At 41.8% G+C, this 22,304-nt stretch overlaps 1 protein-coding gene across 1 annotated transcript; it reads right to left on the bottom strand.

Moving 5' to 3' along the window:
- Positions 1-1,608: 1,608 nt before the first annotated feature.
- col1a2 (collagen, type I, alpha 2) lies at positions 1,609-21,320 on the bottom strand. Its single transcript, XM_078267305.1, has 50 exons — positions 21,113-21,320; positions 20,272-20,273; positions 17,803-17,838; positions 17,239-17,322; positions 16,527-16,583; positions 16,222-16,266; positions 16,028-16,081; positions 15,830-15,883; positions 15,608-15,661; positions 15,442-15,495; positions 14,842-14,895; positions 14,357-14,401; positions 14,143-14,241; positions 13,848-13,901; positions 13,390-13,488; positions 12,973-13,017; positions 12,515-12,613; positions 12,304-12,357; positions 12,078-12,185; positions 11,917-11,970; positions 11,667-11,765; positions 11,317-11,370; positions 11,027-11,125; positions 10,859-10,912; positions 10,692-10,745; positions 10,511-10,564; positions 10,221-10,274; positions 10,078-10,122; positions 9,747-9,845; positions 9,449-9,556; positions 9,279-9,332; positions 9,107-9,160; positions 8,224-8,277; positions 8,003-8,056; positions 7,779-7,886; positions 7,428-7,481; positions 6,830-6,883; positions 6,523-6,684; positions 6,251-6,358; positions 5,704-5,811; positions 4,942-4,995; positions 4,736-4,843; positions 4,549-4,602; positions 4,348-4,455; positions 4,169-4,222; positions 3,864-3,971; positions 3,496-3,739; positions 3,187-3,371; positions 2,797-3,039; positions 1,609-2,665 (listed from the first exon to the last, which is right to left on the bottom strand). The coding sequence occupies exons 1-50, from the start codon at positions 21,180-21,182 to the stop codon at positions 2,519-2,521; spliced, it is 4,056 nt and encodes a 1,351-aa protein (XP_078123431.1). The 5' UTR covers positions 21,183-21,320; the 3' UTR covers positions 1,609-2,518.
- Between the last annotated feature and the right edge of the window lie 984 nt (positions 21,321-22,304).

Genomic DNA, 22,304 nt, shown 5'->3' with positions numbered 1-22,304 from the left:
CATGTTGGAATGGAGGAGCTATAGGCTCTTCAATGTGATTTGTATTTATGTGTAAAACAAATACAAATACATAAACAAATAGTATTATGCATACCATTATTGTTACTTATTAATTTTCATCTAAGCAGGATTTTAGTTTAGTTTAGTTGGTCAAGATAGAGCCAATTTGGACAACTTGATAATACTGTTGGGTAAGGCTAGATTACCATCTGGGCAAAAATGGCCCCAGCAGCCCCAGGTTCACTGTGTCAATGAGTAGTATGTAATGTGATTATTTGGGAATTTGTCTAGGAATTTGCACTACTAATGTACAATATCTACTAAGGTGGGTCTTGGATTATTATTATGCCCTTGTCTTGTAGAATGGTGCTCATCCCTAAATAAAGATGTGTTTGAAAGCCTGGGGCCAGGTAGTACTCCAACAGGTTGGTCTGGTAGGGCTGGCAATCATATGTCTGAAAAAGAATGTTATCTGCAAAGTAGCTATTAACTCTGGCTGTTAGAGAAATGTAGTGAAGAAGAATACACAAATTAGAATATTCCCCTTTGAAATGTAGAAGTATTAGTTGACTACTGGTATTTCATACATCATCAATATCAACAACAAAAGTGTCACTTCAGCCATGCCATTTCAATGTAAACTAAAATCAGTGTTTATGTTTTTAGCATGATGTCTATCCATTACAGTCTATCATTAAAGACCCAATCTGTGGTTTTAATATTTTTTTTAAAAAGATTATTTTTGGCCTTTTTTATTATATAGTGATAGTACACAGACAGGAAAGGGGGGAGAGAGAGGGGGAGTGACACGTAGCAACGGGCCTCAGGTCAGTTTTGAACCCAGGCCCCTGCCTCGCCTCATCATTTATTTTTATGCAAAAAAGATGCTGTAGACCATAGATGCAAAATGCATCTTGTGTCCAAGTCATCCAAGTCTTCGCTGCTCAGTGGTCAAAGATACTGTATCTATTTGACAATATGCATTGTACCTAGAGCAGGGATGCGAATAAAGCATGGCAAACTGCCTCCTAGTGGTTATAGAAAGTGCTGCAAGTGACCTTTAATGTATTGATGCCTTCATCTCCAGTTAAACAGAACTGCTTCTACATGTGGAGGTAGAATTAAATCCAAATTTGCATATCCCAGTTCCCTCAACACACTGATTCTCAGCCTCTGATAAAGTGACAAAACAAGTCATCTCTGCAGGAATGCAATGTCCCCATATTGAATCAAACTAATTGGTATGCATGTATCACTGCAATTCAAGCCTTGATCCAATCCACAGACATTTATTTGGATGCAAAAGCTGTATTATGCAAGGAAAAGCAACATCAGAGGATGCATATTTACAAGAAACAATGCACGTTAGTAATCACACATTGGCATGGACAGTGTCAACAGACATTTACTGTACATTAAAATTGGATGCCGTTGAAAAGCAAGAAAGGGGGGGGGGGGGTAAATAAGGATATGACTGTGCTTCCACAATAGGAAGATGTTTAAGTTAATAAAGATGTGTTGTCATCATCCAAATCTAGAACCAAAATACAGTGACAAACCTTCAATGGTGTCATTAAAACATGAAAGCACTTAAGTCACTGAGCAGTGTGTTTTGGAACATTGGACATGCTTTATTTCAGAACTTTTCACAATTTATTTAAACATCTCACATATACAAAATAGGTACAATAGACTTTGTGGTTTCATTTTTTGAGAGAGAGAGAGAGGCCGCCTAAAAAACCATTCAGAATTGGATGAAATATGTGCTGTCAGTATGAACACTCAGTGTGGGGTTTGAAAGTAAAAAAAGCCTGAACAAAAAACCAAAACAAAAAAAAACCTTCTAGACAAAACAAAAAAGAACAAAATAAAACAAAACAAAAACCAGACATCAGATTTAAGAACATTCCACCTGCTTAAATTGGGGGAGTATCAGGGGGACGAATGCAAGACTCCTTAAATGTCAATACAAAGTAATACAGTAAAAAGTGGTTTGCTCCACAGCTGCATATTAGCACCATAGATCTCTGCTTCAAGTAACTGAGCACCTTCCGATACATGACAAAGCTTGAAGCATTAGAAGTCTTAACATCCCGGTTGTGGACCCAGGTTTTGTCAAAAGTATTTTCTTTAGGTATACAGGCATGAGGTAGCTTAAACCTTTTTTTCATGGAAATTGTGGTTTTAAACCTCCTCTTTGGAAGATATACAAAGACCACAAAGTGATGCATACTTTCAGCGTTTTTATTTCACTTCTTTTATTTTTTACAAAACGATGACATGATGTCCCACAACAAGCTGTTTTCCCGCGTCCCTTTGGGTTGCTGTATTAATTTGCATTGCACAAACGCTCCGTTCAGTCCGTTCAGTCCTCTCAGATAGTTGCCCATCTTAAGCAAGTGGATGTGCAGAGAGAAATCAGCATTCAGTATAAAAAAAAACAACACAGAAAGAAGGGCAGAGATTTTGTTTTTTCGTTCTTTCTCTCTTTGTGGGTGTTAATTTATCATGAGTCTATTTATTTGAAACAGACTGGGCCAATGTCCAAACCAAACTCCTGATCAGCTCCACCAATGTCCAAAGGTGCAATGTCGAGGATGGGCAGGCGAGATGGTTTATTTGTTCTGTACTCAATCACTGTCTTGCTCCATTCACCAGTGTGTCTCTGCAAGTGTAAAGGAAGAAAAGGAGAGACCCCATTTTAGAATAGTGGCAAAATACTACAAATCACACTGAAGCAACAAAGGTAACAGAAATGACCAAAGAAAACAACTGAAAAAGCAAAGAGCCACTCACAGTGCAGCCGTCCTCCAGCACGGAGAAGGTGAAGCGGCTGTTGCCCTCGGCTCTTAGCTCTACATCGTTGGAGCCCTGGAGCACCACAGCCTTCTTCAGGTTACCGGTCTCCTCACTCATGTAGGCGTTGCTGTTCTTGCAATGGTAGGTGATGTTCTGGCTAGCCTGGTTGGACAGCAGGCGCATGAAGGCAAGTTGGGTGGCCATGCTCTGTGGGCTGAGGGTCTCATCGTTGTAGGTAAACTGCATGAAGGAAAGAATGACAATGTCAATGTCAATATTTCGAATGTAAAAAATTTAACATTTGTTGTTACTGTTATTTCCTGGTCTTGTGTGGTGTTAAAACCATTTTTCATTTCAAATAAAGTTAAATATTTCTACGACGCTCACCTCAGTACCACCGTTGATGGTCTCTCCGAACCAGACGTGCTTCTTGCCCTCGGTGCTTCTGTACCAGTTCTTGTGGGCGATGCTCTCGGGGTGGGCATGGATGCAGGTCTCGCGGGTGGTGAAGTCGCAGAACACCTTGATGGCATCATTGATGCATCCCTGGTTGGGGTCAATATAGTAGAATCCTACAGGGCAGGAAAAAAACAGTCACATTGATAGAAAGAGAGTCTTTTACTTCATACAGGCTAAAAAAGACATCTAAACCTTACTAAATGTAGGGGAATATATGCCCCAGGGGTGCTATCTTACCGCTGCTCCAGTCGGGGTGGCTGAGCTTGATGTCACGGCAGGTGCGGGCAGGGTTCTTCCTGGATCCCTCAGGGGTGAGCAGGTTCTCGATCTGAGTGTTAAGGGACTTGATGGTGGCATCGACCTCGTAGTCCTTGGCTCTCAGAGCGGGCTGATCAGCTCTGTACTCATCATATCCAGAAACATCATATCCACCGCCAGCGGGGCCGGGAGGTCCAGGCAGACCGGGAGCTCCAGCAGGACCCTGATATGGATAAGAGAGTGGATTGATATGTTGGATCCTATGCAGAGGATCCTTGGGATCCTAGGATCCTTGAGGTTGTAGTGGAGCTAAACTGTCTGGTTTACAAGGCTTGTATTGTGCTTACAGCAGGTCCGACGTATCCAGGGGGTCCACGAGCACCAGGAGAGCCAATAGTACCATGACTGCCAGGTCTGCCATCCTTACCAGGGGGTCCGTGGGGTCCAGCAGGTCCCTGAAGATGAGGTCATTACATGTAACAGTCAAACATTTTTGATACCACCGACGTGGTATCTGCCACGCTGACCTAAAATAGCTCTGCTAATTACTAGCTCAAGTATAAGCATTGGATTTGTTGACATGGTGCCTCTATGGATACAGGTGGAACAAGATAACCATTAATGTATTGTAGGTTATTAGTATTCCGCTCACTCTGGGTCCAGCAGGACCACTTGGTCCAGCAGATCCAGTGTCACCAGAGGGTCCCTAAGGGGAGAGAAGGTGCATCATTGAATGGCATCATAGTAGACATCGTAGATTAGTGAATATCAGCACATGTAGGGGTACATTTCCATATTTAGTGTGTGTTATGATGGTGGGCTGTAACTTACAGAAGGTCCGGGCATTCCCTGGAGACCAGCATGTCCACGCAGACCCTTCATGCCTCTCTCTCCTTTCTCTCCAGCAACTCCCTTCTCACCACGGGTTCCAGCAGGTCCCTATAGAACACACACACAAACACACATGTTACATCTGTGTACTTTTAGTCGATGAACACTAGTTCTATGACTATACATGTTCGTTGTACTTACAGCGGCACCTCTAGCTCCAGCGGCGCCAGCGGGTCCAGCGGGACCAGATGGGCCCTAGTGACAAGGAGAGACAAGAACAAAAGGATGAGTGAAGAAAGCAGATGATTGTAGATGTTGTGTACGATGTTGCTACTTTGAAATGGTCTGGTAGTGAATCCATTTTAAAAGAGTTGCTGTTTATACTTACAGCCTCTCCACGGTTTCCAGGTCTGCCAGAAGCTCCAGTGGGTCCAGCAGGTCCGGGGGAACCAGCAAGTCCCATGGAACCAGCAGGTCCGGGCTCACCACGGTCTCCCTAAACATGGTGGAAAAGTGTAGATATGGGTCAGAGCACAGCGTATGTGTGTGTATTCTGTATACAAATGTGTTTTAAGGTGTATGAAAAGGCATTACCTTGAATCCAGGATTACCAGGGCGGCCAGGGGGTCCATCGTTACCGGGGCTACCCTGCAGATGGTGAAATATATTAAGTTGACATATAAGTGTCTGTCTTTATATCAAACTATCATGTTAGGTTGTTTGTGAGTCCATGTTTTTGTTCATCTACTCAAGTAAATATCGATATGGCAATATATTGCTGTCCTTTGTGTGATACGATAATCAATACGCTGGGGCCAAATATCTATATTTTAATTAATAAAATAAGGCGCTCTAAATTGATTTCCCTGCTCCCAGCGTCGCTACTTCATGGCTCCTTGAGGTGGAGCTCAACACATGAATGAGGGAAACTTGAACATAAGTTAACTAGCAGAAGAAGAAGAGGTTTCAACAGGATGGCGGACATCAGTTTGAGAAAATTAACAGATGCCCCAGCCATGTCTAAGTCCAAAGTCAGGACCTATAGTTGCTCTATAGTTCTGTAATTTAAATTTACAGACTGAAAAACTTGTGCAGCAGAATTGTACTGTTTTGTAACAGTTTGGACTTGCAATGGATAAAAACAGAAAACCTGCACTTAACCTTTTCACAGGCATTTTGTATTCATAGTTAGACTGATATCGTGATGTGTCATTATAGGATTGTCAAGCAATATATTGATTATCGCAGAATAGCCATGTATCGTGTATCCTATCGTATCGTGAGTTACCCTGTGATTCCCACCCCTACCGCTAACAGGTCATTGCAGTACTTGTTATTGGCCTGTTCAATCCTTACCTCACGTCCAGCCTCTCCCTGAGGTCCGGTCATACCAGGCAGGCCAATGTTGCCAGGGGGACCACGGGCTCCAGCGGGACCAGCAGGTCCAACTCTACCAGGCTCTCCCTGTGATAGGATGCAGAGAAAATCACTGGGTCAAATACTGCTTCATACTGTATGTTATACAGACCATCTGGTAGATCTGTTCTTTAGCAAAGGTGCATGTGTGTGTGTCATTCAAACCATCCTGCAAAATGGGCACGGTGACTGAAAACTATCCACAAATTTGTGTGATCTTTAACACGCATGGATATTCAAAACCCTGAACGAATGAACCTCAATATCAATTCTTATTTTCCTCTATTTTCTTTTACATTTTACAGTTGTGTTGTCATTGTTTGAACTGATAATATTCAACTGCCAGTACACATTTTGGGACAGTTCCATCATGTTGGAGATGAAGACTTTATAGGTTTAAATTATAAATTGAAAAAACATGGTTCTGAGGTGATCATAGTGCAGGTGAATCTTTTGAAGAGTACTGTCAGTATTCATTTGTACTTACCAAACCACCAGGACCACCGGGTGCACCACGATCTCCTCTAGAACCGGGCAGACCAACGAATCCCTGAAGTCCAAGAGGACCACTGGTTCCAGGGGGACCACTAGGACCCTAAGCACACACAGGCCACATATTAATGCATTGATGATGGAGATCTATGTATTTATATGACCATGATAGAGATATAAATACTGTTATATTTAACAGTTTGTTTTTTAAATATTTCAGTGTTCCATGGTCTCATAATTTTGACCTGAAAAAGAGAAACAACTTACAGGGGGTCCAGACTCTCCAGAGGGTCCTTTCTCTCCAGATGGTCCAGGTGGTCCAACCATACCCTGCTCTCCAGAAGGACCAGCGGGACCAGGATCACCACGGAGACCACGAGGACCATCCTTACCAGCGGGACCAGCATGGCCAGGGGGTCCAACAATACCCTGAGAGGGGAAGAGGAGGATAATGTGTTATTGTCAATTTGGATCACTCTGTTTCACTGATATGAGAATCAGCATGATGAGTGCAGTTAGTGTGGGCTTGCATGTGTGTTAACTAATCATTGTAAATATAGAGAGCAATACTCACAGCGGGACCAGCAGCACCAACTCTGCCAGCAGCACCAGAGAAACCAGTCAGACCCTGACATCAGAAAAACACACCATCAAAGTTTATAGTACACAGCGGCCATCAAGAATGTGTGGTGTCACTGTGTATCTGTTTGTGTGTGTTTATGTGTGTTTGTGTGTGGACATCAGAGGTACAATAAAGTACTGTATTTCCTTGCCATGGTGCACAGGTAAAAAGAACAGAACAGAAAGAACACAAAATGCTTAATTGGGCAACCTTCAAATGTTGACATTTCAAAAGGAGTAATGACAATTATGATTTTGTGACTCAAGCTGCAAGAAAAATCTTTGTGGCGCTTGTTGTGAAAAACTAACAATCCAACAACAAGCCAATTCGTCATTTAACGTTCTCAAAATAAAACTTTGACATTTCTGATTAAATTGGCACATTAGCTTTTTGATTTAATTTCCAGTTACTATGCTCCAGTAGCGTTTAATTAATTCGAAAGGGACAATTAGGCTTGTTGGGGGTGAAGTGAGTGTGTGTGTGTTTGTGACAGGTACAACAGTGATGAAATCTGTGTTTATGTGTGCTGCTATGATGTTTCAATACTCACAGGTGGGCCGTTGTCTCCACGAGGACCAGCAGGTCCAGCAGCACCAGAAGGACCCTAGAAAAACAGATGAAGAAATCAGACACCATTCCATATTACTATCATTCATATCTCATCTGAGTTTATAAAGTACAATCCTACATTCTATCCTAGAGGGGTTTAATATAATCTAAATGTAAAGCTAGTACTATGTGGTGTCAAAGTGAATGCTCTCACTGTATTATTTTGATCCCATTTTAAAGCCTGTCTGATATCTGATAAATTAAGTCATGGTAAAGCCCACCTATCCCAATCAGATTAGATTTACCAAGTAGCAATGCAAGTGTGTGTATGCCCAGTGTAAACGGTACTAACAGCAGGTCCAGACTGTCCAGCGGGTCCAGCAGGGCCAGCGGCGCCAGTTTCTCCCTTAACTCCGGCAGGTCCACGCTCTCCTCTTGCTCCAGTCTGACCATCAGCACCCTGTAGGCAGCAAGAGTAATGGGGTTGGGTCAATATCTGGGCAATTGTGTATGTGTATGTTTTTGTTTTGTACTATATAGTATATTGCATATTGTATTGCAAGGTGATTGGCTTACAGGGGGTCCAGCGAATCCAGCAGATCCAGCAGGGCCAACCTCTCCACGCTCACCCTGTGGACAACAAGCAGCGGGTCAGGAAGAATGTTTATGCTGCACATAACAAAGCTATATGTTGTCTTAAAATCGTCAACTAGTATTTATGTCAACTCATTTAGGGTGAATATGGTAAAACAGCTGATGTGTTGTTATAATGAAGGAAGTCAGCCACAGCTACTTACAGGGACTCCACGAGGTCCAGCAGGGCCGGAGGGTCCGAAGCCACCGCTCTCACCCTGGAGGACAGAACAGTGAGTGTTTTAGTTTAGCATTGTTCCATCCATCCATCCATCCATCCATCACTCTACCCATCCACCCATACATTCATACACACACACGAGAAATCTTTTGTCAGCATCAGCATTGTTTTAGACGTTTTCTGTTGACTTTTGTACTGTAGATGTACTACTAGCAGTAGAAAAATATGTCAATTGGAAAACTTGATCAGCTGATATGAGTGCTACAAAAGATAATGTTTTGTTTTGTCTGTTTTTGGGGCAACACAATTCAAATATAGTATCATTGTTATTGTTGTATTTCTGCCTCTACATAAGCCAACATGCAGGAAAGATTGTGGAATAAGAATAACCTTAATATTTAAAATGTAAAGTTGTGCATTTGTCTGCTGCATTTATTATATTATCACCACTGCTATCTTAAATTAAGTTGTAGTTTAGCCATTGCTGTACTATTATAATATTATAAAACAGCCATTAGATGGCAGTGTTGAGGTTCTAGCTACAGATCCAATGCTACAGCAGGGGTTCTCCTACAGAGAAGTGGGATATACAAGGATATGAATTCGGGTTGGTCAGGCAAGAGATCATTTTTGACAGTGATTTGATCTCATCAACACGTCTTGATGGTTCTCTACTGTAGGTCACTGCTATGACAGTCTGTCAGCCATCTTGAATAATGTCGGAGGCAGGCAGCCATTTTTAGGTTGTAACAAAATCTCCATACCCTTAATTAATCTGTGTTACATTTTACTTCTAAAACACCTTCGTTCTAATGGTTTATGTCATTTGTTTTGTGGTAAATAATATCCACACATCCCAGAATTACCTTATCACCATTAGCGCCAGTGGGTCCAGGAGGTCCAGCAGGTCCGGGCATACCCTAGAAACAGAGGGGAGAGGATAGTCAGACCAAGGCTCTGGTTGCTACACTCAAACTAATGTAATGAGCGGTTACCACTTTTATATCAAATGCCTCAAAAAGAATTAGAGTTACTTACACGGCTACCATCTCTGCCAGCATTGCCTTCAGGTCCTCTGTGTCCAGCCTCTCCCTATAGGAGAGAGAGGAGGAGGAAATGTTGGAGAAGAAAGACATTCTGATTAACAAATCTGAGATATATTGAGGGCTAAAATCTGTATTTGCAGGTGGTAGATTTTTGGAATTTACCTTCTCTCCCTTGGTTCCAGGAACACCAGCGGCTCCACGCTCACCAGGCATGCCACCTGGTCCTTGGTGTCCAACAGCACCAGCAGCTCCAGCAGCGCCAGGCTCTCCCTGGAAACAGACATGACAAACTATGGCTTCTTTTCATATTAAACACACATGCTTCCATAAATACAGTATATCACATATATATATACAGTATATATCCTGGCACTGATATATTCTGATTCTACAGGATTATTACAGTCAAAAGAACATTTTATTTATAACCTTTGTCCTTACAGCCATGGCATCATCTTACCTTGCCACCATCGCTTCCGGGGGCTCCAGCGGGTCCACGGGGTCCAGTGGGTCCCTGAGCGCCAGAAGCTCCGGCAGCACCAGGGTTACCACGCTCTCCCTGGAGGAACACACAAAGGGGGTCAGTGTATTGTCTTTGGCAACTCAAAGCCGGTTGTTGTAATGTTTTATTATATGCATGCAAATGTAATCTGCCACAAAGAGAGATATATTCTGTTTGTATTCTGACTATTTTGATGGTTTTGGCATCTTACTAAAATTGAGAAACAACCTGTGAGCCTACTAGAAAATAATGGGTCTTTTGGCACAGAGGCATGGACTGGGGAACTCACCTTGGAACCAGCAGGTCCAGCAACTCCATGGTCCCCTGGGATTCCCTATAGACATGAAGGTGGGTTAGAGATGTACTGCTTATTCTACCATTTCTATGGTTAAACTGTGCAACATGGTGGAAGTGTGTTTGTGTGTTACTTACTCTCTCTCCGGGCTTGCCAGCCTCCCCAGGCCCTCCAGCGGGTCCAGGCAGACCCTGAGAACATCAAGCCGCAACATCAGGACCAATGAACTCAACAGCGCTATTTTTGCAGCTACTGCTATCTAGCTCAGGAAGATACAGTAGGTTGTGTAGCTACAATGGAATTGCAATTAGACTGAATTTGCTCTGATTTGGGCACTTTTATGTTTTTGAACATGATTTTTTTTTAAACATTTTCTTAGCTCTGTTTACAACGAGCAGAGAATTAGAAATAGATTATGGATCCGAACCTGGAAGCCAGGAGCTCCAGCAGCTCCCTGCTCTCCCTTCTCACCAGGGCCGCCCTGTAAAGAGAAAGAGAGAAGACCAATGTTAAAAATGGCACACTGATGGTTATAGTACCAAAATCACATCATAAATGTTGTAAGTATTTGTCCGAACAGATGTGTATATGTATATAAGGATGCTTACAGCGGGTCCAGTTGGGCCAGTGGCTCCATTGTTGCCATCAGGTCCAGGGAGTCCCTAGGAACACAATGACATGTTATAAGAACTGACAATAGAGCTGAAAAATCATGTTAAAACATTTTATCAATGAGTTACTTTATTAAACACATTCTGGGTATTTTTTGACTTACTCTCAGACCAGTGGGACCAGTGGCTCCCTTATCTCCAGGCTTGCCAGCGTCACCCTAAAGGAGGTATGAGGTAGGTTAAGCACAGGTCATGACAAACTTGAAAAACAAAACAAAACAGGATGTAGTTCCAAATGCTAATCTTTCAGTCTTGGCTTTATTTCTACTTACAGAAGGTCCTTTGGGTCCGGGGAAACCAATGTTTCCGGGCTGGCCTCTTGGTCCGGTTGGGCCGGGAGGTCCAGTGCGGCCATCTTGTCCAGCGGGGCCCTGGAGGAGAAAACAGAAAGTATAGCAGGAAGTCATGTTAATTGCATTTATTTGAGCAAATACTATGTATAGTTAATATCATAAACAGCACAGAATGAGAATGATGTGAATATCTGTGTCCTGACGTAAAGTCTGTGAAGATTATTAATATTAAATTTATAAATTTCAGTGTAAAATTCAGATTTACTCACAGAGGGTCCCTCCTTTCCTGGGGGTCCTGAGCTTCCAGGGCTTCCTGGGAGACCCTGTACAACGCACACATCAGTCATTAAGATGCATGTATTGTCATTCATTTGAAATGTTACAGCTGACCCCTTGGGCCAACTATCTTTCAACAAAATATTGGGTTGAATCATGCACACAAGGCAAATTTACATCACACAATAGCCTCGTACTAAAGCCATTACAGCATTACTGCTCCAAGCTATTGTAACTCAGCTATTCCAATTTGCCACAGGCCTATTCTGCCTTTAAACTAGACTCAGAGAATAAACAGAGATCATATCCCTCTGACAAAAACAGAACTTAGCAAAAGACTCACCCTGAGACCAGCTGGGCCAGACTCTCCGGCGCGGCCAGCATCTCCAGGGGGTCCACGAGGTCCAGCAGCACCAGTGGCACCACGGGCACCGGGCATGCCCTACGAGGAGACAAAGAGGTCCAAGAGAAATGAGGAGGAAGTTTCGTCTTGTGACTAAACGCTGACTATATTTGGAAGTAAAACATAGTCAGGCTTCTCATCAGTGTAATTAAATGTTGGTGGAATTAGATCTTGTTCATTGAAGACTCACAACTGGGCCAGTTCTTCCCTCACTACCAGGCATACCACGGCTGCCAGGGCTTCCCTGTAAGAGACACACAGGCATTAGCAGGGGATCCAAGAAACGGAGCTCTGAATATGGAATCATATGGGCACAACACCACCCATCAGAGACGGTGGTCTGGTACTCACTCTAGCTCCACGGCTTCCAGCAGGTCCAGTGGCACCAAGCTCACCAGTTGGTCCTCTCTTGCCCTCCTCACCCTGAGGTCCGGGGGGTCCCTGAGGTCCAGCGTTACCCTGAGGAAGGCAACAGAGAAGTTGAAGGACAGCAGTCATAAACACAGTATTCAGAGGTCTTCAGATTCAGTTTGGTGACATTTTAAACAAAAAGAACAGGATCTGGATGTGAACTTACAGGCTCTCCTTTGGGTCCGCCATCTCCCTTAACACCCTGAGCACCAGGATCTCCCTAAAAGAGATAAGCAGACACAATTATTGAAACGATCTATCATCTGTGTACAATCATTTGTGAGTGTTTCTGTGTCAGTATGCGTTGTGTGTAGGTACATCTGCATGCTGGATAGGTATGTTTTTTGTGAATATTTGTGAGTTGGTTGTGTACTTACAGAAAGGCCTCTCTGTCCAGCAGGACCCTGAGCGCCCTGGGGTCCAGGTCCTCCTCTTGGTCCAGGGAAGCCAGGAGCTCCAGCAACACCAGGGGTGCCCTAAATAACAACCAAGACGGACAGGTGAGCATCACTCAAGCCTAACTTGAAATACTGTCTTTATTTGATCTCTTCACCAGGTCCGGGTGTTTTGCCTTTATCATCAAATACTTTTTTAATATAATATACAATAATATATATATACACACACAATTAATTAAGAGATTATATTATATTCAGTTGTAATAGAAAAATAAAAACTGCATCCTGCAATCAGTCAAATTAAATCATGTTCTGTGATTTCAACAACCTATTTATGTGTTATGTGTTCAGCATGGCATTGGCCTAATTGTTATAACCTCTGACCCTAATTGACCTTTGACCTGTTTATGCTTTAATAGTACAACTTGAGTACTTACAGCAGCTCCCTTGGCTCCATTCAGACCATTAGCACCAGGGTTACCCTACAGGGAAAGAAAAAAGAAATTAGGAAATCGTATCAAAATAACTAAAACATTCGGACTGAAAAATCCATTCCAAGTACACTCTAGAGCATAATATGGAATATGTGAAAATATCACCCAAAGTAACTACAGTAAATGACAATATATAAAGGATTATTTACTAAACTTGAGGAATCAGTTAAGGGACAAATTCATGGATAGCAATTGCACAACTTCCAAAGACAAATCAATGCAAATCATTTATTGATTGATTTATTGATTTATTGAACAATCAAGACAAAATTAAGTACTAAATAAAATACATGTTGTTGCTTATAATTTTTCCAGGAAGGTAACTTGGGAGTCTAAGTGGAAACATCTTTGTATACTTACAGCGGGACCGACGGGGCCAACAGCACCATTGAGACCGGGCTCTCCTCTTGCTCCCTGAGCTCCACTTGGGCCAGTAGCTCCAGCAGGTCCAATCTCTCCCTGTCAAAGACAAAAATACATCCATAATCAAATAATGACATCATGATAATGGATGTGTTGGTATGCATTTGTTTCAATGGTATTTTCATTATGAATATAAACGGCCTTGAGTGACTATGTTGACTATGTATGACTATGTATGTTACATGTACAAACTATTCCCATGGGGATAGTATGCAAGAAGCTATTGGGATGGTGAACAATGACAGATGGTGACATAGAGTTAATTTGTCTGAGACATGCTTATACTGTATGGTATTGAGAATTGTCTCCTTTGATGATCTGAAAACATGAACATCTCTGGGAGGATGTGTTGCCAAAAGAACAGTAAATGCTACGGGAAGTGACATCACACTTACTTTGGGTCCGGGGCCACCGGGGAAACCTGGGGGACCAGCAGCTCCAAGGGGACCCTTGGGTAGAAGAACAGCAGATATGACATCAGGATATATGTAATAAAGATAAGAACTCACATTAAGGTCAAAGTTTGTCTTATATGGGTGCAATTATATAATCAACATTCTGTGGCATAATTACTCCTTCCTCTGATATTATATTACACATTATTATTTATACAATAAGATACCAATCACAAAGTAGTCTCTGGATAGGTATCTTGATGATACATCTTGAGTTCAAAGGGCCAATACTCACAGCAGGGCCAGCGGGTCCAACGTTGCCATCAGCACCACGGGCACCAGCAGGGCCAGCAGGGCCAGCACGGCCTCTCTCTCCAGACATACCACGAGCTCCCTAAAGGGAGGATACACAAAAAAACAACAGAGATGAGAAAAGTGTCTTTACTGCAGATGTGTAACACCAAAGATGAAATTTTGTGCATAAATGCTGAACTCAATGAAAAACGTACAGCCAGTCCAGGACTTCCAGCAGCTCCGTGGGCACCAGGCTCACCCTAAAGGAGAGACAGGAGAAGGGGGATTAGGGTGATCAGTTATCTGGAGCAAAGTGACTCAAGGTCCGAGGTTAACAGGTCAAATAGAGAAATTCTATTGTGACAAGGAAGGTGAAAACCCTGACAAAGTATTGGTAATGCTAGCTAAATTGAATTTTGGTGTGTGTGTTTTATTATTTAAGAGTTAAGATTTATTTATTAGGACAATGCACATTAGTCAATGCACCAGTGTTAGCCAGTTGGCTTCTAGTTACCTAGAAAAACTATCCTATTTGAAATACACTCATTCTTGCAGAAACTGCATTACTCTAAATTATAACCCCAAATGTATCAGTAGGCTGACACAACATTAATAGGAGAAAAACTGGGATCCTACATGAAATTAAGTACTCAGTAGGAACGTTTGTTGCTACAGTCATGAGGAAGGTGAACCTCCTTACCTTAGCGCCAGCACCACCATTCTCTCCCTTGCGTCCATCCAGACCAGTGTAACCCTGTAACACAGAAAGAGAGCGATGATGGAAGATGTTTATAAGGGATAAAAAGAGATTAGGGACAAAGTGTGGAGACGGGGATCCTCGTGAGATAAATCCAATTATCAAAGGAATCAGTATGTGGAATAAACACAACATATGCTTGTTTGACCTTTCAAAAGAAGACATATTGACAAGAAGACATTCAAAGTATCAGTAGTGGTGGGACATTAAGAAAGCTTGTCTGTTGACAAAGGTGCTTTCCCAGGATGTTTACTTTAAATTTTCATGCAAAACAGGGACTAAAAATCTTAAATGGCAGCCATTAAGCTCTGTATGAAATCCACTTTGCATCTCAGGAGGCAGAACAAAAGGAAGTTAGGTCCATAATCGCTCCCAGTGGGGCTCGTTATGGGGCACAATGCTCCACAAATAATAATAATTTTAGTCCACACAGCACAGGTGTAGCTCTTCTGCCATTATTTCAGTTTTAGAGCAGGTTCTGCTTGCTTCAAGCCAGTGGGCAGGTAAAGTTCCGGTCAAGCAGAGGAAAATATCAGCACTCACTCTGTGTCCCTTCATTCCTGGGAGTCCAGGGGTTCCGGGGAATCCACGAGCACCCTGCAATTCAAAATAAATAACATATTACTGAGACATGCTCCACATTTACAGTTCAGATGTCTGTTTTGTATCTGTTTGTTTCATTCTCCTTGATTTGGAGAGCATCTTTTACCTGTGGGCCGGGGGTTCCTCTGTCTCCGGGCTTACCAGGTCTTCCGTTGTTACCCTGCGAGTCAGGAAAAAGGTGTTACCGTTTGACATTGTAGCTGCAATAATCTACAGTAATAACTCAAATCCATTATAAGACAGAAGGTAAAAAAACTAAGCCTTTACAGGACTTGTGAACAAAAGTAGCCTCTGAAAAGTGTTTGTAGAAACACAAATGTATACGTACGTCCTCTCCAGATTTGCCAGGGGGTCCAGGTGGGCCACGAGGACCGAGGGGGCCCTTGGGAAGAAAAACAGAGAACATTTGAGAACCATTTAAGATGGTGGCATCACATGGGTAAGTCTGACAAGGAAGTGATTCCAAAGCAGTTCTAAACCCATGCTAATTTGAATAGCTGTAAATAGTTTTGGAGGATAATCTTACAGTCTGTCCAGGCTCTCCGGGCTCACCAGGGTGTCCGGTGTGTCCCTGAGCTCCCTGTTGAATGATGATAAGAGGCGATTAGTCTTCATATAAACAACATAGCAACAGCAGAATGAGCTTATGGGTATGGACAAATGGTCAAGTTGGATCCAATCACCCCATAGTTTGAATTTGCAGTGGGTGTGTGAACTTACAGGGGGTCCAGGAGGTCCGGGAGGGCCTCTAGGTCCCATCAAACCCTGAAAAGGAGAAATAAGTTAATTGTACATATTGTGCATCAACACTAAATTAATCTACGCTGGTGCACTTTGTCATGAGTGTGATTGCAACTGCATCAGCACCGGAATCAGGTGTGAGATATAAGTATCTTATCACAGACCATAAGTATTTATGTATAAGTAAGGATGTAAAGACACACACAAAATAACTGTGAAGTCTGTATCTATTTAATGAAGGTATAGATGAATAGTGCTGTGTGGCAGATGGAGAGGGGCCTCACCGCGGGTCCAGGGCCGGGATCGGGAGCTTTTGAACCATCATACTGAGCAGCAAAGTTCTGATAAACAGAAGGAAAAAAAAACACAAGATGAATAAGTCATAATGAGAAACTTTTAATAATATAAGGACTATTGGACAAGCAGATAATTGATCCAGTTCAAATAAATAGCAGTAGTCACTGTTTCGAGCAGTTATCATTATGAATACATGAAATGTAATGAATGTATATTATACAGAAAATTATATCAAGGTGGTGCATTAAAATGATTTACCGTAAAATGCAAATGAGCATCCTACTTCTTTGTTTAGAGTTTGAAGACTTAAAAGAGATTGAACTAACACTAATAGTAACCTTGTTGTATATTATCTGTGTGCTACCTGCTGAACCATAGTGACAAATGGGTAAAGGACAAAGGTCACGGGTAATGACGTCATTAATAAGATTCAATACTTTTCCATTTCAACATAAAAACAAACAGAGCACCAAGGGTGATTATGATCACTGCACAGAATCACGGCCTGCAGCCCTGAATGAGTCAAATACACACATCAAACAGACAATTTCAATGCTTTTTTCCCTGCATAGTTTGCATCATTAGAAATAAGTCAAACCCCAGCTAGAACTGCATTATCGTCATAGTTTTTGGACCTCTTATAGGATATACACAGCGAAGCCAAGCTGCTTATTTTGAGAGTATGAACAGTGGACTTACTCCTCCAAGTCCAGGGGGGCCAGGGGGGCCAGCGGGGCCAGGGAGCCCGGGTTTGCCATCTCTTCCATTTGGGCCCTTAGGACCCTGTAAAACACAGATGATATAGTGAGTCAACACTGCTATGGAATAAACAGCATGCTGATAAGATGGTTTCCTGTGACTCTCAGATTATTCTATTTCATACAGTAAATGAACTGAAACATTAGATACACAGATGAAGCTCGACCACTGATGTAGCAAATTGTGTGATTATAAGACATGATGAGCAGACATAACTTAAGTGGGAGAAACTACTTTAAAAAAAAAATTGTTAGCAAAATAAATAAGGTCAATGTTTTAAATCACACCAATCACATCCATTCACATCACTATTATTGTCTGTAAACACTTGGGCCTATGGGTGATGTAAACAAAGGGGTGTGGTCTACTGAGGTTAGAAAGTCAAATGACGTCAACAAACACTGCGCCAAACTCGCAGAAAATAAATACCACATTAAAATGCTTAAATTACATATTTGATAACAGTTGTTTGATCGAGGGAAGAAGAATTTCACTTCAGCTTACCCTGTCACCTCGAGGTCCTTTGTCTCCTCTGGGACCCTGCAGCAGAAGAATCACTCAGTCAGACCAAAACACAGAGCAGAAGACTCTGCTTGCTGCTTTAGCAACATGAGCTCCTAACTGTTCCTCTAGCAAAGAAGGCGTCTAATCTAAACTACACTAAATGTAACTAAGAGCACAAAAAAACAGATATGAATTATATTCAATGATCTGGTACTGGCTTTAGCAGCATGAGTTCCTAACTGTTCCTCTAGCAAGGAAGGTTTCTAATCTAAACTACACTAAATGTAACTAAAAGCACAGAAAAACAGATATGAATCATATTTAATGGCCTGGTACTGGTGTGTGAACAAACTTGACCTTACAGGTAAGCAAGTTAAAACACATTTCAGTGATTAGACTAGACACCATTAAGATGCCCTTTGACCTTTTTACAATCTAAACTATGCTTTATGTGTCCTTTATCAGACAATAACAAACATTATGTGCTCACCTTCGCGCTTCCCTAAATAGAAAAGAAGATAAATAAATGTAGAATTTATTTATTCAGTCTTTTCAGGCTATATCGAACATTCAGCTCTCTTATCTTTTGCATAAGCATGATGATGAGTGGCCACTGTAAGAAATAGCTAAGCAAAATACGATATGATACTGTCACAATGAGAGATGAAACATGCTCATGCAGATACAGGAATTAAAATGAAAACACTGCAGAGCAATGTGCATGTGATATAGATGATCAACATGTGCACAAAGATGCTAAATGAAGCGTCCCCATGCCAGACTCAACAACCTCTAAGCATTAAGAGAATGTTAGTCCATGGAACAAATACAGTTCTAAAAGGTTACCAGAACCACACAGCGTACAACATCTTTAAAACATTAAAATGCTACACACCATGCTGATTTAGGCAATCTCAATTAGAAACAGAATCAGGCTATGTTTGTCTTACATTATAGGGGCCTCAGTCTTACACTGATGGATAACAATTCAATAATTTTAAGTTTTATCTGAGCTGAAATTCTCAGCCTTTTTCCTTACTGGTCTGAGATCAGCTTTCGTGAATCAAAATCAAATCCTAATCAAGGAGCAGATGGAGACTCCAAACTGACCCAAAGCCAGCTGTCAGGGGCAAACCTCCTTCTGCCCCTCAGAAAGGATCCTTTGTACCAGGCCCCAAGGGTGCCTCAGAGCTGCGGTTTTAGCTTTCATTGACACAAACTTTAGCCAATAGGACCCTCACCTATTAATGGACAGGAAGGGAGAAAACTGCAAGAAATAACTTAGTTCGGGGGCAGAAATTCCTAAATGAAATGCTCTGCCATCGTTGAGATTGCTCAAATGGTCAAGACCAACTGAGAGGTCTTCCTTTCATGGAATATTTCACAGCATTTGGAAGATAAAAGAAGCAAAGAGACAAGGTAAAGCTATCATTAAGAAATGTTGCTTTCGTGATTTCATGCATGTGGACTAACCGAGTCTGTGGAGTTGGAGAGATGAGGAGGAGGAAGAAGGCAAAAATGAGGGTGGGGGAGAGAAGAGGGAATACTCCGTTAGAACATGAACAGTCAACTGAAAAAGAAACAATGTCATTTCAATCTATCTCTATTCTGTTTAATTGAATTAACCTCTTTCTGTATCAAATGAAAAAGGTTGTGGTTTTCCTTTGCCATGACAACAAAATATATCAAAATGTACACACTGGACTGTAACTACACTATGCAGAAACAACACTGTATGCCTTCATGTGGGACAATGTTTGAGTCTAATAATCCCACGTTTAAATTTTCTTCACAAATTTTTTGAAACAGAAAGCTGCACTTCTTGTGTGTTCTGAAGGCCTTAATCGTCATCTGGGGCTTAAAAAAAGTGTCAGAGTTCAGGACTGTCAGAACATAACTGCACTTATCACCAGTATGCGAAATGTTGAACAAATCCTTCTGACATGCCTAAAACAACTATCCTTCCCACATTGTTTATTTCCTATCTGGTTGCTGTAGCACAAGTCCCAGCTCATTCCTAAAAGTGCAGCTGAGATCTCTGCATGCGAAACGTCTCTAAACTGTCTAACAAACGTAACAAATGTGAATTTCAGTGTTCAATAGCATTCCAGATAGTAAGGATCCGGCTGCTAACATGCCTGAACAGGTAGTTTATGCCCTTGGGAGAGGAATAGTTGGCCTGCTACTGCAAACAAGATTATAACTACACCACTTGTATTGTAGGACATATGACATCTGTAATTGATGCTTGTTCTGATTTCTGCTGAATTATTATTAAGAGGTGTGTTTTCTGATTTTGTGGTAAAAATGGGTGAATTTGAGCATAAATAGACTGAATTCTACTATCCAAATTTGTAAAACAGTTTTGACTATCTGATGAGCGCATCCTTCATTCATGGCTAATGTTTGTTTCTCTCATCCACACTTTGTTGCATGTGGACATCAGCTGGTCATGGGTGGGGTTGGCACAGCTGGGACCTCCCCATGAACTCTAACTCGTCACGTCTAATCATGACCACAAGGCGGCGCACTTGGACATTCAATGTGATGTGTGACTACTTATCTCTCCATTTAATGTACTAAAATAATGAAAAAGAAGCCAAGAAGCTTTAACTTCAATGCAGATCTTGTCTTTAAATCATTTTGTGACTTAAATAATGATACATTAGGCAGTAAACTGCAACTGTAAAGAAAGTCATGGACGAGGCTATTTAGTTGATCAGAAATCTAGAAATACTATAATATGTAAGCATTTAGTCTAATTTCTGCTTTTTGATAAACAGATTTATCTCTCCTTAACTCAAAGAGGAGAACATCTAATTGTGCCAAGTAGATGTTTGCACCCATGGCCACCAGGGGGAGACATTACTGTTTCCTATATTGAAGCCTCATTAGCTGGACGTCCGGATGGAACAATATGTACAACGCCCCACAAAGTTTTTTCATCCTGTCTCAAAGAAAATTCACATTTAGCCTATTTTGATGACTCCACGTGAATTAAAAGTTCTGAAAAGACACTAGGCCGACTACTTTAGAGGTCTCTTTCAAAGCGAGAAAACTTTTTTTCTGGAGTGCAAATTCTCCCTCTCTTGGAAACTAATCAAATATAAAATAATTGTATCCTTGGAAAAAAAAAGTGAAAAATCCTCTGCATGAGCTCAATCCGTTGAGCTTTATTCTGCAGTGCTTTGAGCTGTCTTCAGGTTGACCTTCATGTAAGTCCCAAACAAAAGCCAAAGCGCAAGATCCTCAAGCAGTGGGACCCGAGAAAAAATATCCATCACAGAAAAGAGCAGATATTCAAACTTACATTGGCATGACGCTAGGTATGAAGTTACTGCAAGCAGCAACAGAATCCGAGTATCCACAAAGCTGAGCATGTCTACGCAGACATGCAGACTCCTTGTGCTGCTTAAGCCCTGTTTTTAAACCTCCTTCAAGCAGGCATACAGTTGTGGTGACAAGAGTAACTCCAAACTGAGCAGAAACCGGCTGCCGTGATGCTAGAATAATAAAGTTCTATCAGGCCTATTTATATGGCAGGAGGGTCCCTGGTCTGCGTGTCAAAAGTCAGCCCACCGGCCAATGAGAGAAGAGAAACCCAATCTGACTCCCATCCCTCTCCAGCTCAGACTCAGTCATGTGGTGCTGCATCTCCCAGCCTCCACTCCACCAGAACCCGTTTGGCAAAGCTTTGGCGATGATGACGAGTGCAACGTTTTAATTAGATCCATTCTTTTTGAGGACGTGGACAGCGTCGACGTTTAAAAGGGAGAAGAAGGCCTACGCGTTTTCCCTCTGTAACGGGTTGCATTGAATCCGTAGTGTCAGTACTGAGATCCGGGAGCCGGGTATTCAACCTTGCGCGCAGTTTAGGTTTGTGCGTAAAATGTGCCCGTTTTAGTGCAAGTCGGTGGGCATTAGTTGGCACCGAGAGGGCCCAAGTCTTCTCCACTTTGGATTTAATTGGGGAAAATAACTTTTAGACACCGTGTATAGTATTATCTTTTGAATGATTGTTGATTTATTGGAGTTTATTGGATTGGACTTTTACTGGGCCGTTTATACGCACGGACTTTTTGAAACATTTCTCCCATCTCAGCCTTATTCTTCTATTGCTTTTGAAGAAACTGTCGTGGCAACTTTGTTATTTTATTTATAACGTGGCTACTATCTTTATCCATCATGCAACCGAGAAGATTTTGTGTCATATTTAATTTTCTTCTCCACACAAGTGCAAACCACAAGCACCAATCACTTCCTAAACAATCCACCTGTGTGTTTAGATCGATCGATTATAGTTTATAGAATTAGAATAAAAGCACTAAAGTCTTTACTCTGCAAAAGCCTATCAGTGGAATTTAGTGATTCACATTCAGCATTGGCTTACTTGAAGCTTTAGACTGAAAAAAGACAGGTGTGAAGAAGAGCTCTAGTTTCAACCTCTCTCTCTCTCTCTCTCTCTCTCTCTCTCTCTCTCTCTCTCTCTCTCTCTTTCTCTC

Source organism: Sander vitreus, chromosome 14 (assembly GCF_031162955.1).
Source record: "Sander vitreus isolate 19-12246 chromosome 14, sanVit1, whole genome shotgun sequence".
Taxonomy (NCBI): domain Eukaryota; kingdom Metazoa; phylum Chordata; class Actinopteri; order Perciformes; family Percidae; genus Sander; species Sander vitreus.
The sequence above is the reverse complement of the archived record's forward strand: the minus strand, read 5'-3'. Positions and strand labels throughout refer to the sequence as shown.

Bases quoted from the DNA above. Each gene is read 5' to 3' on its own strand.
- col1a2 (XM_078267305.1), bottom strand. From the start codon at position 21,182: ATGCTCAGCTTTGTGGATACTCGGATTCTGTTGCTGCTTGCAGTAACT. The intron at 6,359-6,522 runs GTAAGTTGTTTC...GTGTGTGCTTAG, and splicing joins CTGGAGAGTCTGGACCCCCT to GGTCCTAGTGGTCCCCCTGG. The intron at 3,372-3,495 runs GTAAGATAGCAC...CCTGCCCTGTAG, and splicing joins CCACCCCGACTGGAGCAGCG to GATTCTACTATATTGACCCC.